Genomic DNA, 20,785 nt, shown 5'->3' with positions numbered 1-20,785 from the left:
AGGAGACGACGTCACTGACGACGCCGTCGGCTGAGTCGTCTTTATAATGACGTCACAGTCTGATGACAAACTGACAAACATCACCTGTGAGATTCAAACAGGATCAATACATCATGTCTCTGCATCACTACAGACAAAGCTCTGATCAATAAGGTCCATGAGGAACAGGAAGGGGCGGGGCTTCAGCGGTGTGTGTCAGAATACAAACGATGCTCCTTTTTAGTTTCTTACGTCCTTTAAACTTCAGAACGAGAACCGGATCAATAATCCTGATCACGGTCCTCTTTCAGATTGAATAAACCTGGAGGAGGATCCTGAGTTCAGATCGTGGTTCTGTTTAAAGGTGTGAAACCGTCAGGAGAACCTCGATCACTCTCAGCTTCACTGATGTTCTATAATGTGAAAATAACCGTTCTGCTCTTCAGTCTCTGACTCGTTATCAGGAAACAGGAGCTCGTTAACGAGCGTCTGAAGCTCCTTGTGTTCGTCTTCATCGCTGACGATCACAAACCTGATGAATCAGAGTCCACGTCGGTACTGATTCTGACCAGACTCTGGCAGGTCAACACGAAGACCAACAAACCTTGACCCAGAAAACGTTCGAAAAATTGTTCCCTTTCAAAATAAAGCTCTTCCCAGCAGTCGGAGGTCACGCGGGGTCAAAGGTCGACGTGTCGGGACTGAAGAGCCGGACTGAAGGTTGTGAGCTGCTGCGTTCACTGACCCTTCGGTGTCGTAGGACCTGATGATGCTCATGAAAATAATCAGAGTGTGTGTGATATTTTTGTAACCTGCTGACTGAAGTATTTGATACTGAACTCGTACTGAAGAGATGTTGATAGCTGTGACGACGCTGTTGTAACATGTAACTAAAGGTTTTTAATAATCAGCCGCTACTTTTTGCTTTTCTTAGTTTTTTAACTTGTTGCTGAAGTTGTTGAAGTTGTAAAAAGACGAATGTGAGCTGGAGAGAAACGCCGCCTGCTGAAAACCTGTAAAATAAAACCTGTAAATAGTCGTCGAGCTGCACTGTCGTCCTCGGAGACGAACACTGTCGTCCTCGGAGACGAACACTGTCGTCCTCGGAGACGAACACCACTCAGCGTCTCGTCTCACTGACTCCGAGCTAACAGGCTACTGGTCCATCTCATGCTTTTAATTTATTGCTGTGACACTATTTATTTTTACTTTGGTCTGTACAGTGAAACATTTGTCCTATTTATGTTTCTTGATCAATAAAATTGGCTCTTATCCATCGAGTCCTTTGAGTTTGTGCAGACAGAAATCAGAGAAGGACGACGGCAGCTGAGTCACACTCGCTTTATTAACCAAGTCCAGTCAGATAACGACACCGAGGGCCGTCGTGGTGATCGGTACGTGTAACCATGGTAACAGGACACAGAGGAAGCAGAGGGTGGTTCACACCGGCGTCTCCTCCTTCACCTCCACCGGCGCCTCCTGCACAGACAGTATGAGATCCAGAACATCAATGAAGCAGCACCTCCTGTTTCCAACATGGCGGCCTGCTCACACACCTGTTCACACACCTGCTCACACACCTGCTCACACACCTGCCCACACACCTGCCCACACACCTGTTCACACACCTGCTCACACACCTGTTCACACACCTGCTCACACACCTGTTCACACACCTGCTCACACACCTGTTCACACACCTGCCCACACACCTGCTCACACACCTGATGAAGTTCGTACTGTCACCTGCAGTACGAACACAGTCGGGACAAACTACGTCATCAGAACAAACCTGGAGTGAAGCAGCAGATCTCTGAACAGCCTCCAGCTTCTGCTGCAACTCCAACACTTCCTGTCGAGCCTGAGAACAAAACAGGAAGCGGTGATGTGACAGATGAGACATGAGACAGATGAGACGTGACAGATGTGATAGATGAGACAGATGACATGTGACAGATGAGACATGAGACAGATGTGATAGATAAGACAGATGACATGTGACAGATGAGACGTGACAGATGAGACAGATGTGACATGTGACAGATGAGACAGATGTGACATGTGACAGATGAGACATGAGACAGATGTGAGATGAGACATGAGACAGATGAGACATGTGACAGATGTGACAGATGAGACATGTGACAGATGTGAGATGAGACATGAGACAGATGTGAGATGAGACATGAGACAGATGAGACATGTGACAGATGTGAGATGAGACATGTGACAGATGTGAGATGAGACATGAGACAGATGAGACGTGACAGATGAGACGTGACAGATGTGAGATGAGACATGAGACAGATGAGACATGACAGATGTGACAGGTGAGACATGAGACAGATGTGACTGATGAGACATGAGACAGATGTGACAGGTGAGACATGAGACAGATGAGACGTGACAGATGAGACATGTGACAGAATTGAGATGAGACATGAGATAGATGAGACATGTGACAGATGAGACGTGAGACAGATGTGACAGGTGAGACATGAGACAGATGTGACTGATGAGACATGAGACAGATGAGACATGTGACAGATGAGACATGTGACAGATGAGACATGAGACAGATGTGACATGTGACAGATGAGACGTGACAGATGAGACAGATGTGACATGTGACAGATAAGACATGTGACAGATGTGAGATGAGACATGAGACAGATGAGACATGTGACAGATGAGACGTGACAGATGAGACATGTGACAGATGTGAGATGAGACATGAGACAGATGAGACATGTGACAGATGAGACGTGACAGATGAGACATGTGACAGATGTGAGATGAGACATGAGACAGATGAGACATGTGACAGATGAGACGTGACAGATGTGACAGGTGAGACATGAGACAGATGTGACTGATGAGACATGAGACAGATGAGACATGTGACAGATGAGACGTGACAGATGTGACAGGTGAGACATGAGACAGATGAGACGTGACAGATGAGACATGTGACAGATGTGAGATGAGACATGAGACAGATGAGACATGTGACAGATGAGACGTGAGACAGATGTGACAGGTGAGACATGAGACAGATGTGACTGATGAGACATGAGACAGATGAGACATGTGACAGATGAGACATGTGACAGATGAGACGTGACAGATGAGACATGAGACAGATGTGACAGGTGAGACATGAGACAGATGTGACAGATGAGACATGACAGGTGAGAGATGTGACAGATGAGACATGAGTGACATGTGACAGATGAGACATGAGACAGATGAGACAGATGTGAGATGAGACAGATTAGACATGAGACAGATGTGACAGATGAGACATGAGACAGATGTGAGATGAGACATGAGACAGATGAGACATGAGATAGATGAGACATGTGACAGGTGAGACATGAGACTTGAGACATGAGACAGATGAGACATGTGACAGATGAGACATGAGACGGATGAGATGTGACAGATGAGACATGAGACAGATGAGACATGAGACAGATGTGACAGATGAGACATGAGACATATGGAATGTGACAGATGAGACATGAGACAGATGAGATATGAGACAGATGTGACAGATGAGACATGAGACAGATGAGACATGTGACAGATGAGAAATATGAGACATGAGACAGATGAGACATGTGACAGATGAGACAGATGTGACAGATGAGACATGAGACATATGGAATGTGACAGATGAGACATGAGACAGATGAGATATGAGACAGATGTGACAGATGAGACAGATGAGACATGTGACAGATGAGAAATATGTGACATGAGACAGATGAGACATGAGACAGATGAGACATGAGACAGATGAGACATGTGACAGATGAGAAATATGTGACATGAGACAGATGAGACATGTGACAGATGAGAAATATGAGACATGAGACAGATGAGACATGTGACAGATAAGACATGAGACAGATGAGACATGAGACAGATGTGAGATGAGACATGAGACAGATGAGACATGTGTCAGATGAGACAGATGTGACAGATGAGACATGAGACAGATGTGACATGTGACAGATGTGACAGATGAGACATGAGACATATGGAATGTGATAGATGAGACATGAGACAGATGAGATATGAGACAGATGTGACAGATGAGACATGTGACAGATGAGACATGTGACAGATGAGAAATATGAGACATGAGACAGATGAGACAGATGAGACATGTGACAGATGTGAGATGAGACTTGAGACAGATGAGACATGTGTCAGATGAGACAGATAAGACATGAGACAGATGAGACATGACAGATGAGACATGTGACAGATGCGACAGATGAGACATGAGACAGATGAGACATGAGACAGATGTGACATGAGACAGATGAGACATGAGACAGATGTGACATGTGACAGATGAGACATGAGACATCTGTGACAGATGAGACAGATGAGACGTGACAGGTGAGACATGAGACAGATGTGACATGTGAAAGATGAGACATGAGACAGATGAGACATGTGACAGATGAGACATCTGTGACAGATGAGACATGAGACAGATGAGACATCTGTGACAGATGAGACAGACCTGCTGCAGATCTGCGTCCAGCTGCTGTCTCTGCTCCTGCTCCGACTGCAGCCTGATGGACACCTGCTGCAGCTGAGACTGCACCTGCACACACACACACTCACTGAATGAATAGCCCCATTCACGCTGCCGTTTGCATGCAGGGATCCTGCGCCAATTCTCCGCATCCACCTCTGTGTGAAAGTCTCAGATGCGGCGAGGGGTGAAACTTCGCTGCGCCTCTGATGCGCCTCCAGAGGTAGAGTCACAGGTAGAGTCAGAGGTAGTGTCAGAGGTAGTATCAGAGGTAGAGTCAGAGGTAGTATCAGGTAGTGTCAGAGGTAGTATCAGAGGTAGAGTCAGAGGTAGAGTCAGAGGTAGAGTCAGAGGTAGTGTCAGAGGTAGAGTCAGAGGTAGTGTCAGAGGTAGAGTCAGAGGTAGTGTCAGAGGTAGAGTCAGAGGTAGAGTCAGAGGTAGAGTCAGAGGTAGTGTCAGAGGTAGAGTCAGAGGTAGAGTCAGAGGTAGTGTCAGAGGTAGAGTCAGAGGTAGTATCAGAGGTAGAGTCAGAGGTAGAGTCAGAGGTAGTATCAGAGGTAGAGTCAGAGGTAGTGTCAGAGGTAGAGTCAGAGGTAGTGTCAGAGGTAGAGTCAGAGGTAGAGTCAGAGGTAGAGTCAGAGGTAGTGTCAGAGGTAGAGTCAGAGGTAGAGGTAGAGTCAGAGGTAGAATCAGAGGTAGTGTCAGAGGTAGTATCAGAGGTAGAGTCAGAGGTAGTGTCAGAGGTAGTATCAGAGGTAGTGTCAGAGGTAGTGTCAGAGGTAGAGTCAGAGGTAGAGTCAGAGGTAGAGTCAGAGGTAGAGTCAGAGGTAGTCTCAGAGGTAGTGTCAGAGGTAGTGTCAGAGGTAGAGTCAGAGGTAGAGTCAGAGGTAGTGTCAGAGGTAGAGTCAGAGGTAGAGTCAGGGGTAGAGTCAGAGGTAGAGTCAGAGGTAGAGTCAGAGGTAGAGTCAGAGGTAGTATCAGAGGTAGAGTCAGAGGTAGAGTCAGAGGTAGAGTCAGAGGTAGAGTCAGAGGTAGTGTCAGAGGTAGAGTCAGAGGTAGTATCAGAGGTAGAGTCAGAGGTAGAGTCAGAGGTAGTATCAGAGGTAGAGTCAGAGGTAGAGTCAGGAGCGAGGGCGTGTCGGTCTGATGGTGTTGGTGTCTGATAACTGTACAGATCCTTCACTCAACAAAATATAGAGAAATGTCCCAAAAGGAGTTCTCAAACTGTTTTTGGACTTTCAGCTGTTACATTCGTGGTTATTCGTGGTTGGTTTTGTGTTCTGTGTGATAAATGTGCTGGTGTTGTTCGGACCTGAGCGAGCTCCTCGCTGCAGCTCTGACTGAAGCTGGCCTCCTCCAGTTGTTTCTCCAGCTGAGCCTCCAACAGCATCAGCTGCTCCTTCAGCTGAGACAGGAAACGTTTAGTCAACATTCAAAACACAACTTTATTAATGTGTTGATGAAGGTTCTCAGTCATCCAGGTCCTGGTACCTCTAAGTTCTGTATCAATGGCAACTGGACTTGTTTCAGTTTGTTGAAGACGTTTCATGTCTCATCTAAGAGGCTCTTCACTTCTAACTAACTGGAGGAGCTGCAGGCTTTAAACTCTGTGTGGGAGTGTCCTTACATAGTGTGAGAGTGTCCTTACATAGTGTGAGAGTGTCCTTACATAGTGTGAGTGTCCTTACAGAGTGTGGGAGTGTCCTTACAGAATGTGGGAGTGTCCTTACAGAGTGTGGGAATGTCCTTACATAGTGTGGAGTGTCCTTACAGTGTGTGGGAGTGTCCTTACACAGTGTGGAGTGTCCTTACAGAGTGTGGGGGTGTCCTTACAGAGTGTGGGAGTGTCCTTACATAGTGTGGAGTGCCCTTACAGCGTGTGGGGGTGTCCTTACAGAGTGTGGGGGTGTCCTTACATTGTGTGGGAGTGTCCTTACACAGTGTGGAGTGTCCTTACAGAGTGTGGGGGTGTCCTTACACAGTGTGGGAGTTTCCTTACAGAGTGTGGAGTGTCCTTATATAGTGTGGGAGTGTCCTTACAGAGTGTTGGAGTGTCCTTACATAGTGTGGGAGTGTCCTCACAGTGTGTGGGGGTGTCCTTACAGTGTGTGGAGTGCCCTTACAGTGTGTGGGTGTGTCCTCATTGTGTGTGGGAGTGTCCTTACAGAGATACTCCCACACATTATACGGACACTCCCCCACACCATGAGGACACTCCCACATACTGTAAGGACACTCCACACAGAGTTTAAACCCTGAAGCTCCTCCAGTTAGTTAGAACTGAAGAGGTGAAACGTCTTCAACAAATGAAACAGGTCCAGTTGACTATGATACAGAACTTAGAATTTTATTAACAGAACAGCAACAACACAGTCAGTGAGGACGGACCTGCTGAGTGTTTTCTGTCTGAGCTCGGTCCTCCAGCAGCTGCAGCTGATCCAGGACCTGCAGACAGCAACACGTTACAGGAGCTTTAATAGGACGTCGTGTGTAAACGAGCTGACGACTCAGTGTCATTATAAACCCTCACTGTTTGTTTCTGCTGCTCAGCTTCACACAGTTTCTTCTTCCACACGTTTTCTTCTTCTTCAGAGCGTCGCTGCAGAGCCTGAAGCTCCGCCTCCTGCCACAGAAACAACCATCGTCACAGCCGCATCAGAAAACACAGAACAACAACAAGCAGATGCAAAAACATTCAATCATAAGTGATAAAGATTAAATATGTGATGTTGGTTTTTACAGTTTCCTGCAGCAGCTTCATTTTCTGATCAAACTCCGTCTGCAGCTCCGTCTGTTTCCTCTGAGCCTCCGTCAGCCTCGACTGCACCTGACCACAAATACATCACATATATGATATATTAAATACCAAATATATCAACAATCAGCAGTGTGGAGGACGAGTGCTGTGTTTTCACCTCAGAGTGAGACCTCTCTGCTTCACCTTTACTCTCCTGAACTGTCTGAATGAAGAGTTGCAGCCAGTCGCTCTGCAGAGGAAACACAACAACCTCTTCACTGATGATACAAACAGGTGATCAAACAGAACATAACAGAGTGATTCCAGCTGCACCAGCGACTGAGCGTTCAGATGAAGAGCAGACAGACCGACCTGCTCCGCCTCCACACAGACGCCAGGAAACAGAACCTGCAGTGACGCCTGGAAGTCCAAACGCAGGGACGCAATCCTGGACTGAGCTTCAGTCTGAAGACACAAACACATGTGGGATGTAATATTCAGTTCATCACACTGAGGTCAAGACTTCACAATAAAAGTCCTGCTGCTTCCTGTTCATCACTGACCAGCGCTGCTTGAAGCTCCGCCTCTCTCTGCTCGCTCACACGCTCTGCAGTCGAAGACGCCGCTGCTGACGACGCCATTTTCTCCTGCAGCTCCTGAAGTAAAATTCAAAGCATCAGAATGAAAAGTGATTAAAGTCCCGAATCAACCGGCTCAGTGTCCAAACCTCACAACAATCCAGACCCAAACAGATGTTAAGAAGGAAAAAGCTTGAGTCACTTCACAGCTGACATCAACCTGCGTCGGTGTGACCTCAGTGATGTGATGTCACTTCCTGCTCTGTATGAAACAAACCCGTCCATCACTGAGACAAACAGACTCCATGTTTTCACACAAAGACAGAAAGAAGTTCATGTAGAACATTTGCTGAATTTACAAGAAGGAACAAATAAGTCAGAATCAGTCAGAGACAGAGTTTCACACAGTTTATAAAGTGTCTCCAACTCAACAACTCAGTAAACTGACACATTTGTTAAGGGAGTCTGGGGACAAAGAAGTCGCCTATACTGGTTACTGTTAGTGTATTTGTAAAATGTGACATGTTTAGCATCAATAAAATGTTTCTTCTTTCATAAATTGAGTGTAAACGGTTGTTTTACATTAGGAGATAAATGAGGTGTTGGACTCACGGTGCCGTGGTAGCGGGCCTGTTGGAGCTCCTCTCTGAGCTGCTGAAGTTCTTCCTCCAGACGCAGCAGCTGAGAGTCTTCCTCCAGACTGACAGGCGACAAACAACAAACACGATGTCACACACAGCAGCTCCATCTAAAACACGTCAGCTGTTTCATCCAGGTGTGTTCTCACCTTTCAAACGGCTGCTCGGACTCTGTCTCACTTCCTGATCCCTGCAGAGGAGAAGAAGAACCATCAGAACCACCTGGAGTCACACTGCAGAGCGATTGTTCTAACAGCAGTTCTTCTCTGATCTCAGATCTGACGAACATAAATGTGTTTCTGTCTGCAGGCACAACTGAAGTCTGACACAAACTGGACGTTCAGATTTATCATCAAATTCACAGTAAGTTATGAAACAACGAGTAAACAGAAACACAGAAGCAGCTTCTCATTAGAGCATCAGTTGTAGTTAGCTGCTGAAGCTAGCATTAGCTTCATGAGACGACCTTCAGCAGGTGGACCTTTGGAGCTACGTGATGATGTCGGTCTGTGAATTCAAACGTACGTCTTTGTGCACCTGATCTCCAGCTGCTGCGTCACCTTCCTTCACTCTGAGGACACAAAGAGACACAAAATGATTCCTGAACGTTTGGAGCTGCACTTCCTCTCATGTCCACTGGGTGCTGCTGTGGTCAAACTCTGACTGTATTGAAGTGAATGTGAGAACAGTGAAACGTCGCTGAGCTTCTTCTCTGTGTTTCTGACCTCTGTGATGATGTCAGCAGCTGTAGCTCCTCCCTCAGCTGAGCGAGCTCCGCCTCCAGAGCGACGACCTGCTCGTCTCTGCGCTGCACACTGACAGGAAGTCACACAGGAAGTTAAACTACACGCCATCACACGATGGTATTAAAGTGCATCAATGATGAAAATCAGCAGAAGAGTTTGGTACCAGCTCTTCAGCTGCTGCACTTCAGACGACTCGTCCACCTGCAGACACAAACACGTCGGATCAGCTCGAGAAAGATCCAGAAATGATTTCTGCTGATGAACTGGTACTGGTACTGACGGTGACGCCGTCGAAGTGAAGCAAACATTTTGTTTTACGTCATTTACAGTTTGGTTTGAATCATTCTCACTGTGAGCACCATCACTGCACTCACACTGTGGTGCTTTGAGCTACATGCGAACGTCAGCATGCGAATATCAGCATGCGAACGTCAGCATCATCAGTTCTACAGGTTTTCATTTCATGAAAGCAGCAGAGGACTTTTATTTTGACAATCCACCAGCTGGTGAATCTTCAATAAATAAAGATTTTTCCACTGTGAGTGTTTGACTTTCTGCCTCCTGTTTCTCTCCTGGTTTGGTTCTCACAGTCGGACACATGGAGGACAAAGAAGATTCAAACTAACTTCAGACGCCCTGAAGAGAAGAACTCCTGTTCCTTACGTAAAGTTTTAAAGGACAGAGGATTTAAAATCTCGAGGGTCTTTCTGCTTCAGTCGTCATCGACAGGCCGACAAACAGAGCGGTGACAGATTCATGGACGTTTACATTAGATGGAGCGTTATAGATTTGTTTTATAGCGTATTTGTGCCACACAAAAACACTTTTCATGTTCTTAGAATTTAAATAATTTGACTTATAAACTGAATTTTTTTTCATTCTCTAAATGTCACCAGACTGCAGGAAACACAGTCCGTCCATCTGGAATGTTTCCTCCCTGTTTTTAAAGGTGTCTCAAGCCCCTTTTAGTTAGAAAATGCGCCACATGTGCGGCCAGGTAAAGGCTACAATCTGCCGCCTTGTCTCTGTGAAACGGAGGTGTAATATTCCTCCTTTGCATTTACGTGAGGGACGCCCAACTTCGAGGGACGAGGGACGAGTGATCTGGTTATTGACGATTCTCTCGGCTGTGATGTTGAGCATCTCCCGGATCTCAGCGGCTTTCCAGTTGCTCATCTTGACGTCCGCCGATGAAGTGATGAACTGACTGCTGCGATCAGCTGTTTCCTGCTTTTAAAACTCCTGGCTGTGGGTCGCACAACAGTGCACGTCATCGACACCTCCGCCCATGTCACGCAATTGCCGACACATCGACGCCTTGGATTCACATAGCAATGGCAAAAAGTGTACCCTCCGAGGCGGCATATTGGAGGACCAAAACAGACCCCCAATATGCCGCGGTCTGTCTGAATTCGCAGACCTAGCCGCAAAAAGGACAGCCGAGTTGGCGGGTTGCTGTCCAGTATAAAAATGCTTTCAGTTGGCAGGTATGAGATGGATGCAGGAACTAGCAGTGCTGAAGAGACTGCAGCAGCACAGAAAGTGAGGCTCTAACATCTGCTGAATTTACAAGAAGGAACAGATAATGAAGACTTAGTCAGAGATGGTGTTTCACAAAGTTTATAAAGTTTGTTTTAACTCAACAACTCTTTAAATCGCTACATTTTTTAAGGGAGTCTGGGGACTTTCTCTCCCTTCATCTCCTTGTTGTACTGACCTGCAGTGTGTCGGTGTTCAGTTTGTCGTTGGCTGAAGAACAAAACGTTCTCACATTGTTGTAAATGATTGATAATAACGCTCAGAGACATGAGACCGACCTCTCGTCACACTCCCCTGATGTTGAATCAAATCTACCCCTTTAACAAAAAGCACCACCTGCAGCGTCACCATCACATCCTGTCAATCAACATCAGCAGGATTTCTGGATGAGCGGCAGAATAAAAGACTCATGTTTTGTTGACGGTTTTACATAATTAATTTAATATAATCAATATAAATCAAAGTAATCTGAGTGTTCAGGTTTTACCTGGACTGCAGCCTTGTTCTCCAGCTGGACCTTGAGCTCCTGCAGCTCAGCCTCTCTGGACACCAGTGCCCCCTGCAGCTCTGAGGAACAAACAGCACAACAACTGGGTTACTGGGTTTCCAGTTCATCTGGATGAGGTGGAACCACAGACGTGAACGTGCTGAAGGAAAGTTTTGGTTCCTGTTGACTGGACTGAATCCTGAGACCAATCAGAACCAGTCGCAGCTCACAGTGAAACTTCACACACTGTGGTCTTGTTCTGGAGTTTCAACGGAACTGGTATGCATTGCTGAAAATTTGGGCTGAGTTAGCTACATGCTAACAGATACACTAACCGCTAACGGCAGCAGCTTCCTGCTGCGAGGCTTTCAGGTCCGAACACACTTCCTCCAGTCGCTGCTGCAGAGCGCGCTCAGTGTCCCCGTGGACCAGCTGCACAGACAGACAGAAGACACATCCTGTTAACAGCCTCCCGCTCCATCAGTTACAACATCCAGACGTTTGAAGAAACAGCTCACTATTTGAAAGACGCAGCTGGTGAGTTTTGTGACATTTTAGGACAACAGTTCTGTGCTTCTGACCTGGGCTTGGGCCAGTTCTTGCTCGACAGCGGCCATCTTGGCCTCCAGACTCTTCCTGCGCCCCTCGTCGGTCCGCAGAGCGTCAGTACGCTCGGTCAACTCCCGACCCAGACGGACACAGTCCTGCCTGAGGCAGGCCAGCTCCGCATTTTGCCTGCAAGGGAGGGTTAGCATCAGACCGGATGATGGAAGGAAGCTGGTGGACTAATGGACATCAGTAGAAATGTCCATGAAACTGTCTCTTACATCTTGTCAACACTGTGATGGACTCCAAGTCCTCCTGGATGAATCATCAGTACAAACTAAGTCAACTACGAGTCCCAGAGTGCATGGCTTATCAACGAGAGAGCTTCAGACTCTGATGTGCAGATAATGAAACCTTCATGACGTCGAGGAGGGGAGGGGATTTGTCTTACTGACAACTGAAGACGGTGATTGTGAGGGTAAACACTGCAGCTAACTTGGCTCGGATGTTTTAACGGAGCTTTCAGAAAAGTTCCAAGTCTTAATAACAACTTGGATGTTGACGTGAACGCTCTTTACAAATCACCAGATCACCAACCAAACCTTGTGTGTTACCTGCTCTCAGCCTGGCTGGTCGCCTGGTTCAGGGCATCTCGGAGGATGGAGTTCTCCTGCTGCAGCCGGGCCAGCTGAGCATTCGGGCCGTTCTCCAGCTGTTCCTGCAGACTCCCGATCTGTTTGGGTTTAAAAGCCAGTTAGCTAAACACACTATAAACACTGCTAATCTGTCCCATAACTTGCTCTTTAAGACCTCTGGCTTTACTCGGACCTGCCTTCAAGAACTTTAGACTTGAACTGAGACTTGTTTGACAGGATTTAAGACTTGACTTGGACCTGAGCTGAAAGACTTGACACTTCCTTTCGCTAAACAGGACACTTACATTTGACCTGCCCTCTAGAACTTGTCCCATGACTCACGCTGGCCCAATGTCTTGTAAATTGCTTTTGAAGACCTGCGACATGACTTGGACCTACCGTCAAGAACTTTAGACTTGAATTGAGACTTGTTTTAGCATGATGTGAGACTGGACTTAGACTTGCCCTCAAGAACTTGAGACCTGTCTTGAAGCCTTCTTTGATCTGCCTCTGAAGAATTAAAAGTTAATTGATCAGTACCTTCTGGTTCAGCTGCTGGGTATGTTTCAGGTGCTCCTGGTCAGCAGTCTGGATTTTGGCCTGCAGGCCGTTGACCTCCTGAACTCGAGCACTCTGCTCCGCCTTCAGACGGGCCTCCAAAGAAGCCATCTTGGATTTCTCTGCACCAAGCTCCTGAAGAAGGAAATACAACAAGCCCAAATCTGACTTTGTGAAAAACTAAAGGCCTGAAGCTGAAATCTTAATACTGATACTTGACACAATCAGCTGATTCTGATGAATTTATTTATACTACAGCAATCTGGAGGGTTCTGGTGCTGATTCAGTTCTTTGTCTAGAATCTGGTAAATTACGTCTTTTTTTTTATACTTGCGATTACTTTGAGAAATGTCTACGTCAGTTCCTTCTGCCCGAACATTTTTTATCTTTGTGTTGTTTCTCACTGCTCCTTTACAGGAACAAGATATTTGAAGGTGTCCTGGTTCTGCTTCTTGTTGGGTCGAATTGACAAACCAACAGAACTGAAGGAGTAAATCTGGCAGACATCACATGACTGAAGATCTGAACTCTGCCTGGCTCACCTTGCTGAGCTCTCGCAGGCGGTTTTTGGCAGTCATGGCGCCGTCCTGCTCGGAGGTCAGCAGCTTTTCTTTCTCCTCCAGCTGTTTCTTCAGAGCGGACAGTGGATCTCCTCTCTGACTCGCCTGAATGTCACAAAAAGACTCGACTTTACCATCTGAGGAGTTTTGATTAAGAGCTTCTCTAACATGGAACATTGTTCGCTATCAGGCTATGTTCAGCACATGTGGGCTGCAGAGTAGTGACAGAAACCTGACATGTGCCCAAACCATCGGACCTAATAAAGACTCTAACTATCAGAATTAATATTGAAAGATGGTCCAGTTCTAAGTAAACACTGTGAGAAACACCTTGGCTGCAGGGTAAAAACTGAAAATGCACCAAATAAGCAATAATTTAGGTTTTGTTACCTCAAATAAACTTTGGTTTACATGCAGCAGCCATGTTTGTTTGTGAATCAGACACTTATTTATTGAAGTCATCACGACTTTCACAAGAATCCAAGATTCTGAATTCATCCATCTTATTCCTGCCCCATGAAACCTTGTGTAAATTATAGACTCGACCTCGTGCGTACTGTTGCTTAACCGGAACCTGCATTTTCTATTGTAACAGGACGCTAATCCTGCTAGCTGCTGCTAATATAGCTGGTGAATGTGCTGGCTGCTAACGTTAGCTGCTATCTGTTGCTGTGACAGTGTTTGTGTACCGGCTGTGTGGCTGTATTCTGTGCTCGCTGCTAACTTTATACTAGCTAACATTAACTGGTGAGTGAGCTAACCGCTAACAATAGGTGGTGGATGAACCAGCAGCTAATATGAACATTGTTAGCTTCTAATGTTAGCAGGTGACCGTAGAAGCTAATGTTGTCTGTCGTAGCCTGTTTCACTACTTGTTAGCTGTTAGCTGTTTATCTACCAGCTGCCAGGAGCCTTGGCGGACCCCGGCCTTCTGGTTCAGGACCTCCATGAGTTTGTGCATCTCGTCCTCGCTGAGCGCCATGTTGGATACGGCGGACAGCAGCTCGCCATGCGGCGGCAGGTGGGAGGATTTAGCAGAGTCAGTCACTTGAAAACAAAACAGGACAAACACAACCGTTCCATCAAACTGTATCAATAATTAATTAATTGATCATTATTTTACAGCCTTCTGAGGTCGATCCTGATGTTTGATACCTGATAACAGCTGATCAGTACTCTCACTCACCTGGCTCAGGTCTCTTGGACTTCTTCTTCTTGCTCAACGTCTCTTTTGGTTCTTCAGTTTTGGCAGCAGTCGGTTCTTTGGTGACTTCAGGGACGACGTTCACGGGAGAAGCATCGACGACCGGCGCCATGAGTGTGACCAGAACTTCCTTAGCAACGGTTTCCACCACTGCAGCTGGCTCAACCTTGGCTGACTTCTTCTTCTTCTTCTCCTTCGGTGAGGGGGCTGGAGCAGACATGATGGTGGTAGCTAATACCACAGTGGGTTCTGGTTCTGGTTCAGGCATTGGTCTGGGCTCATGGGCAGCATCAGACTCAGAGACAGGTTCTGGGTCAGATTCTGGTTCAGTGCAAGTCACCACCTCCGGCTCCTCGCCACCATCACTGCCTGGATCTGAGAGCTTCCCATCGGGCCGGTCTTCCTTCTTCTTGGCTTTGTTCTTCTTCTCCAGGGTCTTGTCCTTCTTCTTCTTATCTGCTTTCTGGGTCTGTGTTTGGACGAGCTGGTGCCGCTGTTTGGCCAGCGCCTCCTCATACGACGTCTCCTTCATGGAGAGCGTGGAGACGAGGGCGATACCGAGCGCCGAGATGATCATGAAGCCTCCAAAGACCAGGAAGCCGAGTGTCTGTGGGTCGTAGACATCCATGACTGATCAGTGTCACACTGGACGTCTGGAGGACAAAGATGGAGGACAGTTAGGAGGCGGAGCATCAGGATCCCACACAAGACATCAGTTCACAACAACGATGACGACGACTTTAAAAATCAAACCCATCTTTAAAGTGAAATCTTCACTGTAGCAGCTCAGCTCATGTGTTCACATCCCGTCTGAACTGAGTTTAAATCAAGTTGTTCACCAGAACGCTGCAACTCTGTTTTACTGTGAAGCTCCAGAAATGTTCTGTGGACTACGAGACTTCACCTGACTTTATATCATCAGGAGGAGACGATGGCTGAGCCTGACTTTATATCATCAGGAGGAGACGATGGCTGAGCCTGACTTTATATCATGAGGAGGAGATGATGACTGAGCCTGACTTTATATCATCAGGAGGAGATGATGGCTGAGCCTGACTTTATATCATCAGGAGGAGATGATGGCTGAGCCTGACTTTATATCATCAGGAGGAGATGATGGCTGAGCCTGACTTTATATCATCAGGAGGAGATGATGACTGAGCCTGACTTTATATCATCAGGAGCAGATGATGACTGAGCCTGACTTTATATCATCAGGAGGAGATGATGGCTGAGCCTGACTTTATATCATCAGGAGGAGATGATGGCTGAGCCTGACTTTATATCATCAGGAGGAGATGATGGCTGAGCCTGACTTTATATCATCAGGAGGAGATGATGACTGAGCCTGACTTTATATCATCAGGAGGAGATGATGGCTGAGCCTGACTTTATATCATCAGGAGGAGACGATGGCTGAGCCTGACTTTATATCATCAGGAGGAGACGATGGCTGAGCCTGACTTTATATCATCAGGAGGAGATGATGACTGAGCCTGACTTTATATCATCAGGAGGAGATGATGGCTGAGCCTGACTTTATATCATCAGGAGGAGACGATGGCTGAGCCTGACTTTATATCATCAGGAGGAGACGATGGCTGAGCCTGACTTTATATCATCAGGAGGAGATGATGACTGAGCCTGACTTTATATCATCAGGAGGAGATGATGGCTGAGCCTGACTTTATATCATCAGGAGGAGATGATGGCTGAGTCTGACTTTATATCATCAGGAGGAGATGATGACTGAGCCTGACTTTATATCATCAGGAGGAGATGATGGCTGAGCCTGACTTTATATCATCAGGAGGAGATGATGACTGAGCCTGACTTTATATCATCAGGAGGAGATGATGGCTGAGCCTGACTTTATATCATCGGGAGGAGATGATGGCTGAGTCTGACTTTATATCATCAGGAGGAGATGATGACTGCATACATGTGCAGAACCTGCCTTAGAAACATCATGTTTTTAACTTTTCTTCAGTGTCACAGTGATCCGGTGATCGTCGTCTGTACATCCACAGGTTCACTGCTAACAGGAAGTGCTAACAGCTAATTCTGCTAAGTTTTAATGGCGTTTTGGAGCTTTTCTTAGTTTTTTAAAGTTGTTTTCCGTAAAACAAGTTTCCAGCTACTTCAGTTGGACTACGAGACTTCACCTGACTTTCATCATCAGGAGGAGATGATGACTCAGGTTAATGTTTGGGTGAACTGCTCCTTTAATGAAGAAACGTGTGGACCAAGATAAAGACTGAGCTCATTTCCATAAACTGAGATTAAACCGTTTCAAGAGTTCAGAGCTGAAAGAAGAGACGAAGCTCTGCAGCTGTAACTAACAAACCAACACGAGCATGAACAGAGAGACTCGGTCTGAATGAACATATTGATTCTGGGTGTTTACCTGCTGATCACTGAGTGGAGGTCAAGGTTCAGCGTCAGAACTGATCCAATCTCAACCTCCATTCAGTTTAAACTCAGAACGTATTCAAGATACATTATTGATCCAGAATTCACAAGTGAAAACGCAATTATTCCACTGAAACAACCAGATTCAAGACTGAAGTGATCGTCTTTTACTTCTGTGTTTGCAGGTCTGATGGACCAAAGCACGATGAGCTCAGGTGATCAGATGATTGATCAGTCTGGAGCCACAACTACTGATTATCAGGACGTCTTTGATCGTCACTGTTTTCTTCAGTCAATCAATGAATGAATGAACGAACAGACTCGTGAGCTGCAGCTGAACATGAAATCATCTGAAGACACGTCGCAGTTAAACGTCCTGATGAACAACACTCGGATCAGAGCCGCTCACTTCAACACTCAGGTGTTTCCAGATGAAACCACGGTCCAACAGTTTACAAGAGAAGATTCTTGGTTTCACATTAAACTGCTCATCGGCCCAACACTTCAGAACATTCTGTTCCAGAACCTAACGATGGTTCACTGACAGAGCAGCTTCATGTCCACATGGACACCAACAGACACGTCCAGTGTGCAGGTCTGAAGGTGTGACGTGTCTGAGTCCACAGTTAACCCTTTGTACTGAACACACACACACACACACACACACACACACACACACAGACACACACACACACAGACACACACACACACACACACACACACACACACACAGACACACACACACACACACACACACACACACACAGACACACACACACACAGACACACACACACACACACACACACACACACACACAGACACACACACACACACACACACACACACACAGTTATGTAACTCAGTTCAGATCTTCACACTAAAACTCATTTTAAACCAAAAATACATGTGAAGCAGACTCAGGTGTGTGTCTGTCAGTGTGTGTCTGTCTGTGTGTGTCTGTCAGTGTGTGTCTGACTGCTGCATGAACAACAAACATCATCTGATGCAGAACAGAACCGAACAGAACCGAACAGAACCGAACAGACAGGATGTTTCTGTCACTTCAGTCATTTTAAACTTTAAAACATTTTCTTCACATTAACTCTCCTGTCTGCTCTGAGTGTGAACCAACAGTGTGTCAAACCTTCTGTCTTCTGTCTTCTGTCTTCTGTCTTCTGTCTTCTGTCTTCTGTCCTCTGTCCTCTGTCTTCTGTCCTCTGTCTTCTGTCTTCACTCCTCTGTCCTCTGTCCTCTGTCTCAGCTGAGCAGCAGAGTGTCTCTCAGTCTCTCAGTCCCTCAGTCTCTCAGTCTCTCTGTCCCTCAGTCCCTCAGCCTGCTGCTGCAGAGTCGTGGCACTTTCTCTGAACGGGACCAGAAGCCCCGCCCCCCGCCGGCACCGACATCCTCATTGGTCAGCAGGGACGTCACTTAGAGACATCTGAGCCAAACGGATTGGAGGAGGCGGGAGCTCAGCCTCTGGCCTCATGGGAGATGTAGTTGTGTTAAAACAAACAGGAGCAGGGTTTATAAATAACATATGACGCAGTGAGACGCTTCATGTTATCTGACAGCATTTACATGGTTTTATTTTATCTTTATTATTCTGATTCACTTTTAAAAGAAATAATCAAGAACATGGTTTTTACTTTATTTATATCTCAGTTACTCTTGTTTCTGTGACAGAAGTAATAACACATATTTATTTAGTTATTTTGGAAACAATATGAACAATTCTTATTTCAGTAAAACAAACTTAAGTAACTATTTATTATTATCAAACCTGTTTATTAGGTTATTGTTAGGTCATCTTTAAGACAGAATAATAAACACACATCATTTATTCTTTATTGTAAAGTTCAGAAGTTTCAGCTCCACTTAAAATATCTAAAAACATCATTTACAAAGATTGACTGTATATATATACTGTATATATATATACAGTATATATATATATATACAGTATATATATACAGTATATATATATATATACTGTATATATATATACAGTATATATATACAGTATATATATATATATACTGTATATATACTATATATATACAGTATATATATAGTATATATATATATATATATATATACTGTATATATACTATATATATACAGTATATATATATACTATATATATACAGTATATATATATACTGTATATATATACTGTATATATATATATATATATATACTGTATATATATATACTATATATATACAGTATATATATATACAGTATATATATACTGTATATATATATACTGTATATATATATATATATACAGTATATATATATATATATATATACTGTATATATATACAGTATATATATATATATATATATATACAGTATATATATATATATATACAGTATATATATACAGCCTCCGCTCACCCTGCTGGCTGTGAGCTGCTCTGCTCGCCGCCGCCGCCGGGGGGCGCTGAGGAGTCAGGGTGACTCACACGCGACAGAATCACAGCAGCAGAAGAAGCAGCCGCGCTCGCGCCAGTTAGCAGCTGGCTAACGTCAAGCTCAAACCAACGGGATGTCTACAACCTCCAAAGTGGTTCTGGGAGTTTCTGTGGTTCTGACTCTGAGCACCGTGGCTGCTGTTCACCTCAAACAGACCTGGGACAGACAGGTAAACCGGTCCGAACCGAGCCGCTCTAACGCTAACACAACTAACAGCAGGGCTAACTGTTAGCTAGCAGTTAGCTAGCAGTTAGCTAGCAGTTAGCTGTGTAGGGAGTCAGTGAGGTCACCGGAAGTGGACGGGCTGATCGGTCCGGTCCGGTCCGGACTGAACGCTGGAAGTACTTCAATAAGTACTACCACCGTGTACAAATACTCACTATATGGTACTTTATATAATGATCTCATAACCGGATGTTCTTGACCTTGTCCCAAAACACATTTCACTGTCTGGAAGTGTAACTTTATTTTGAAGGTCAGTGTGTTTCCTGTTGTGTTGAGCTGTTAAAACCACATGACGTCATCACACAGCTGCAGGACTCATCCATCGATTCAGTCACCAGCTGCTCTGATAATCGATGAATCAGTGTGTTGGATATTTCCTGGTTTCTTTCTGCTCTGAGACAAAACAACACAGTTTTCAACAACTGATCAGCTGATTGATTGATTAATCTCCAGCCCTCACAGAGCTGCAGCAGTCTGGACTGTCAGTGTTGGGACGAATGATTCTGATTGATTATTATTCAACCTTCTGTCCGTCAGCGTCTCCACGAGGGCGTGGTCAGAGATCTGGAGCGGGTGGAGAGGAAGAAGGAGAATCTGAGGCTGCTGGAGGAGCAGAGGACTCTTACCAGACAGCTGGAGGAGGACAGACGACGCAGAGAGACGGAGCTCCGCCCACAGGACCACTGACCCAGGTATGATACACCTGTTCACAGAGGAGAGGAGGCTGTGATGTCAAACTGTGTCTGCCACAGGACTCACAAACACGAGAGTAACTCTGGGTTGGACCAGCGCTGGTTTGTGAGCCTGGTGCTCGCTCTCCCTCCGCCTGCTCTCTGTCCAGTCCACGTGTCAGCAGCTTCTCAGCATCACTTAGTCCATTTATTTACTCCTCATACTTCCTACAAAT

General features: G+C 45.7%; 2 protein-coding genes across 3 annotated transcripts; one reads left to right on the top strand and one right to left on the bottom strand.

Annotated features, from left to right (window-relative positions):
- Positions 1-1,306: 1,306 nt before the first annotated feature.
- Positions 1,307-15,415, bottom strand: rrbp1b (ribosome binding protein 1b). Of its 2 annotated transcripts, none has more exons than XM_073486986.1 (23): positions 14,745-15,415; positions 14,457-14,605; positions 13,541-13,663; positions 12,981-13,133; positions 12,420-12,538; positions 11,841-11,994; positions 11,595-11,691; positions 11,260-11,339; positions 9,397-9,434; positions 9,213-9,302; positions 9,013-9,058; positions 8,637-8,677; positions 8,462-8,549; positions 7,835-7,927; positions 7,644-7,736; positions 7,450-7,521; positions 7,275-7,361; positions 7,065-7,157; positions 6,923-6,979; positions 5,847-5,939; positions 4,520-4,603; positions 1,772-1,840; positions 1,307-1,458 (listed from the first exon to the last, which is right to left on the bottom strand). In XM_073486986.1, the coding sequence occupies exons 1-23, from the start codon at positions 15,388-15,390 to the stop codon at positions 1,420-1,422; spliced, it is 2,604 nt and encodes an 867-aa protein (XP_073343087.1). In that variant the 5' UTR covers positions 15,391-15,415; the 3' UTR covers positions 1,307-1,419. The 2 variants fall into 2 exon arrangements, with proteins under 2 accessions (XP_073343087.1, XP_073343168.1); XM_073487067.1 differs by having other exon boundaries at positions 7,275-7,355.
- Positions 15,416-19,726: 4,311 nt separating this feature from the next.
- Positions 19,727-20,565, top strand: pet117 (protein PET117 homolog, mitochondrial). Its single transcript, XM_073474890.1, has 2 exons — positions 19,727-19,822; positions 20,416-20,565. Exons 1-2 carry the CDS (start codon positions 19,727-19,729, stop codon positions 20,563-20,565), a joined length of 246 nt encoding a protein of 81 aa, XP_073330991.1.
- Positions 20,566-20,785: the final 220 nt, after the last annotated feature.

Source organism: Pagrus major, chromosome 1 (assembly GCF_040436345.1).
Source record: "Pagrus major chromosome 1, Pma_NU_1.0".
NCBI lineage: Eukaryota > Metazoa > Chordata > Actinopteri > Spariformes > Sparidae > Pagrus > Pagrus major.
Note: the sequence above shows the minus strand (reverse complement) of the source record. Positions and strands in the feature narration are given on the sequence as shown.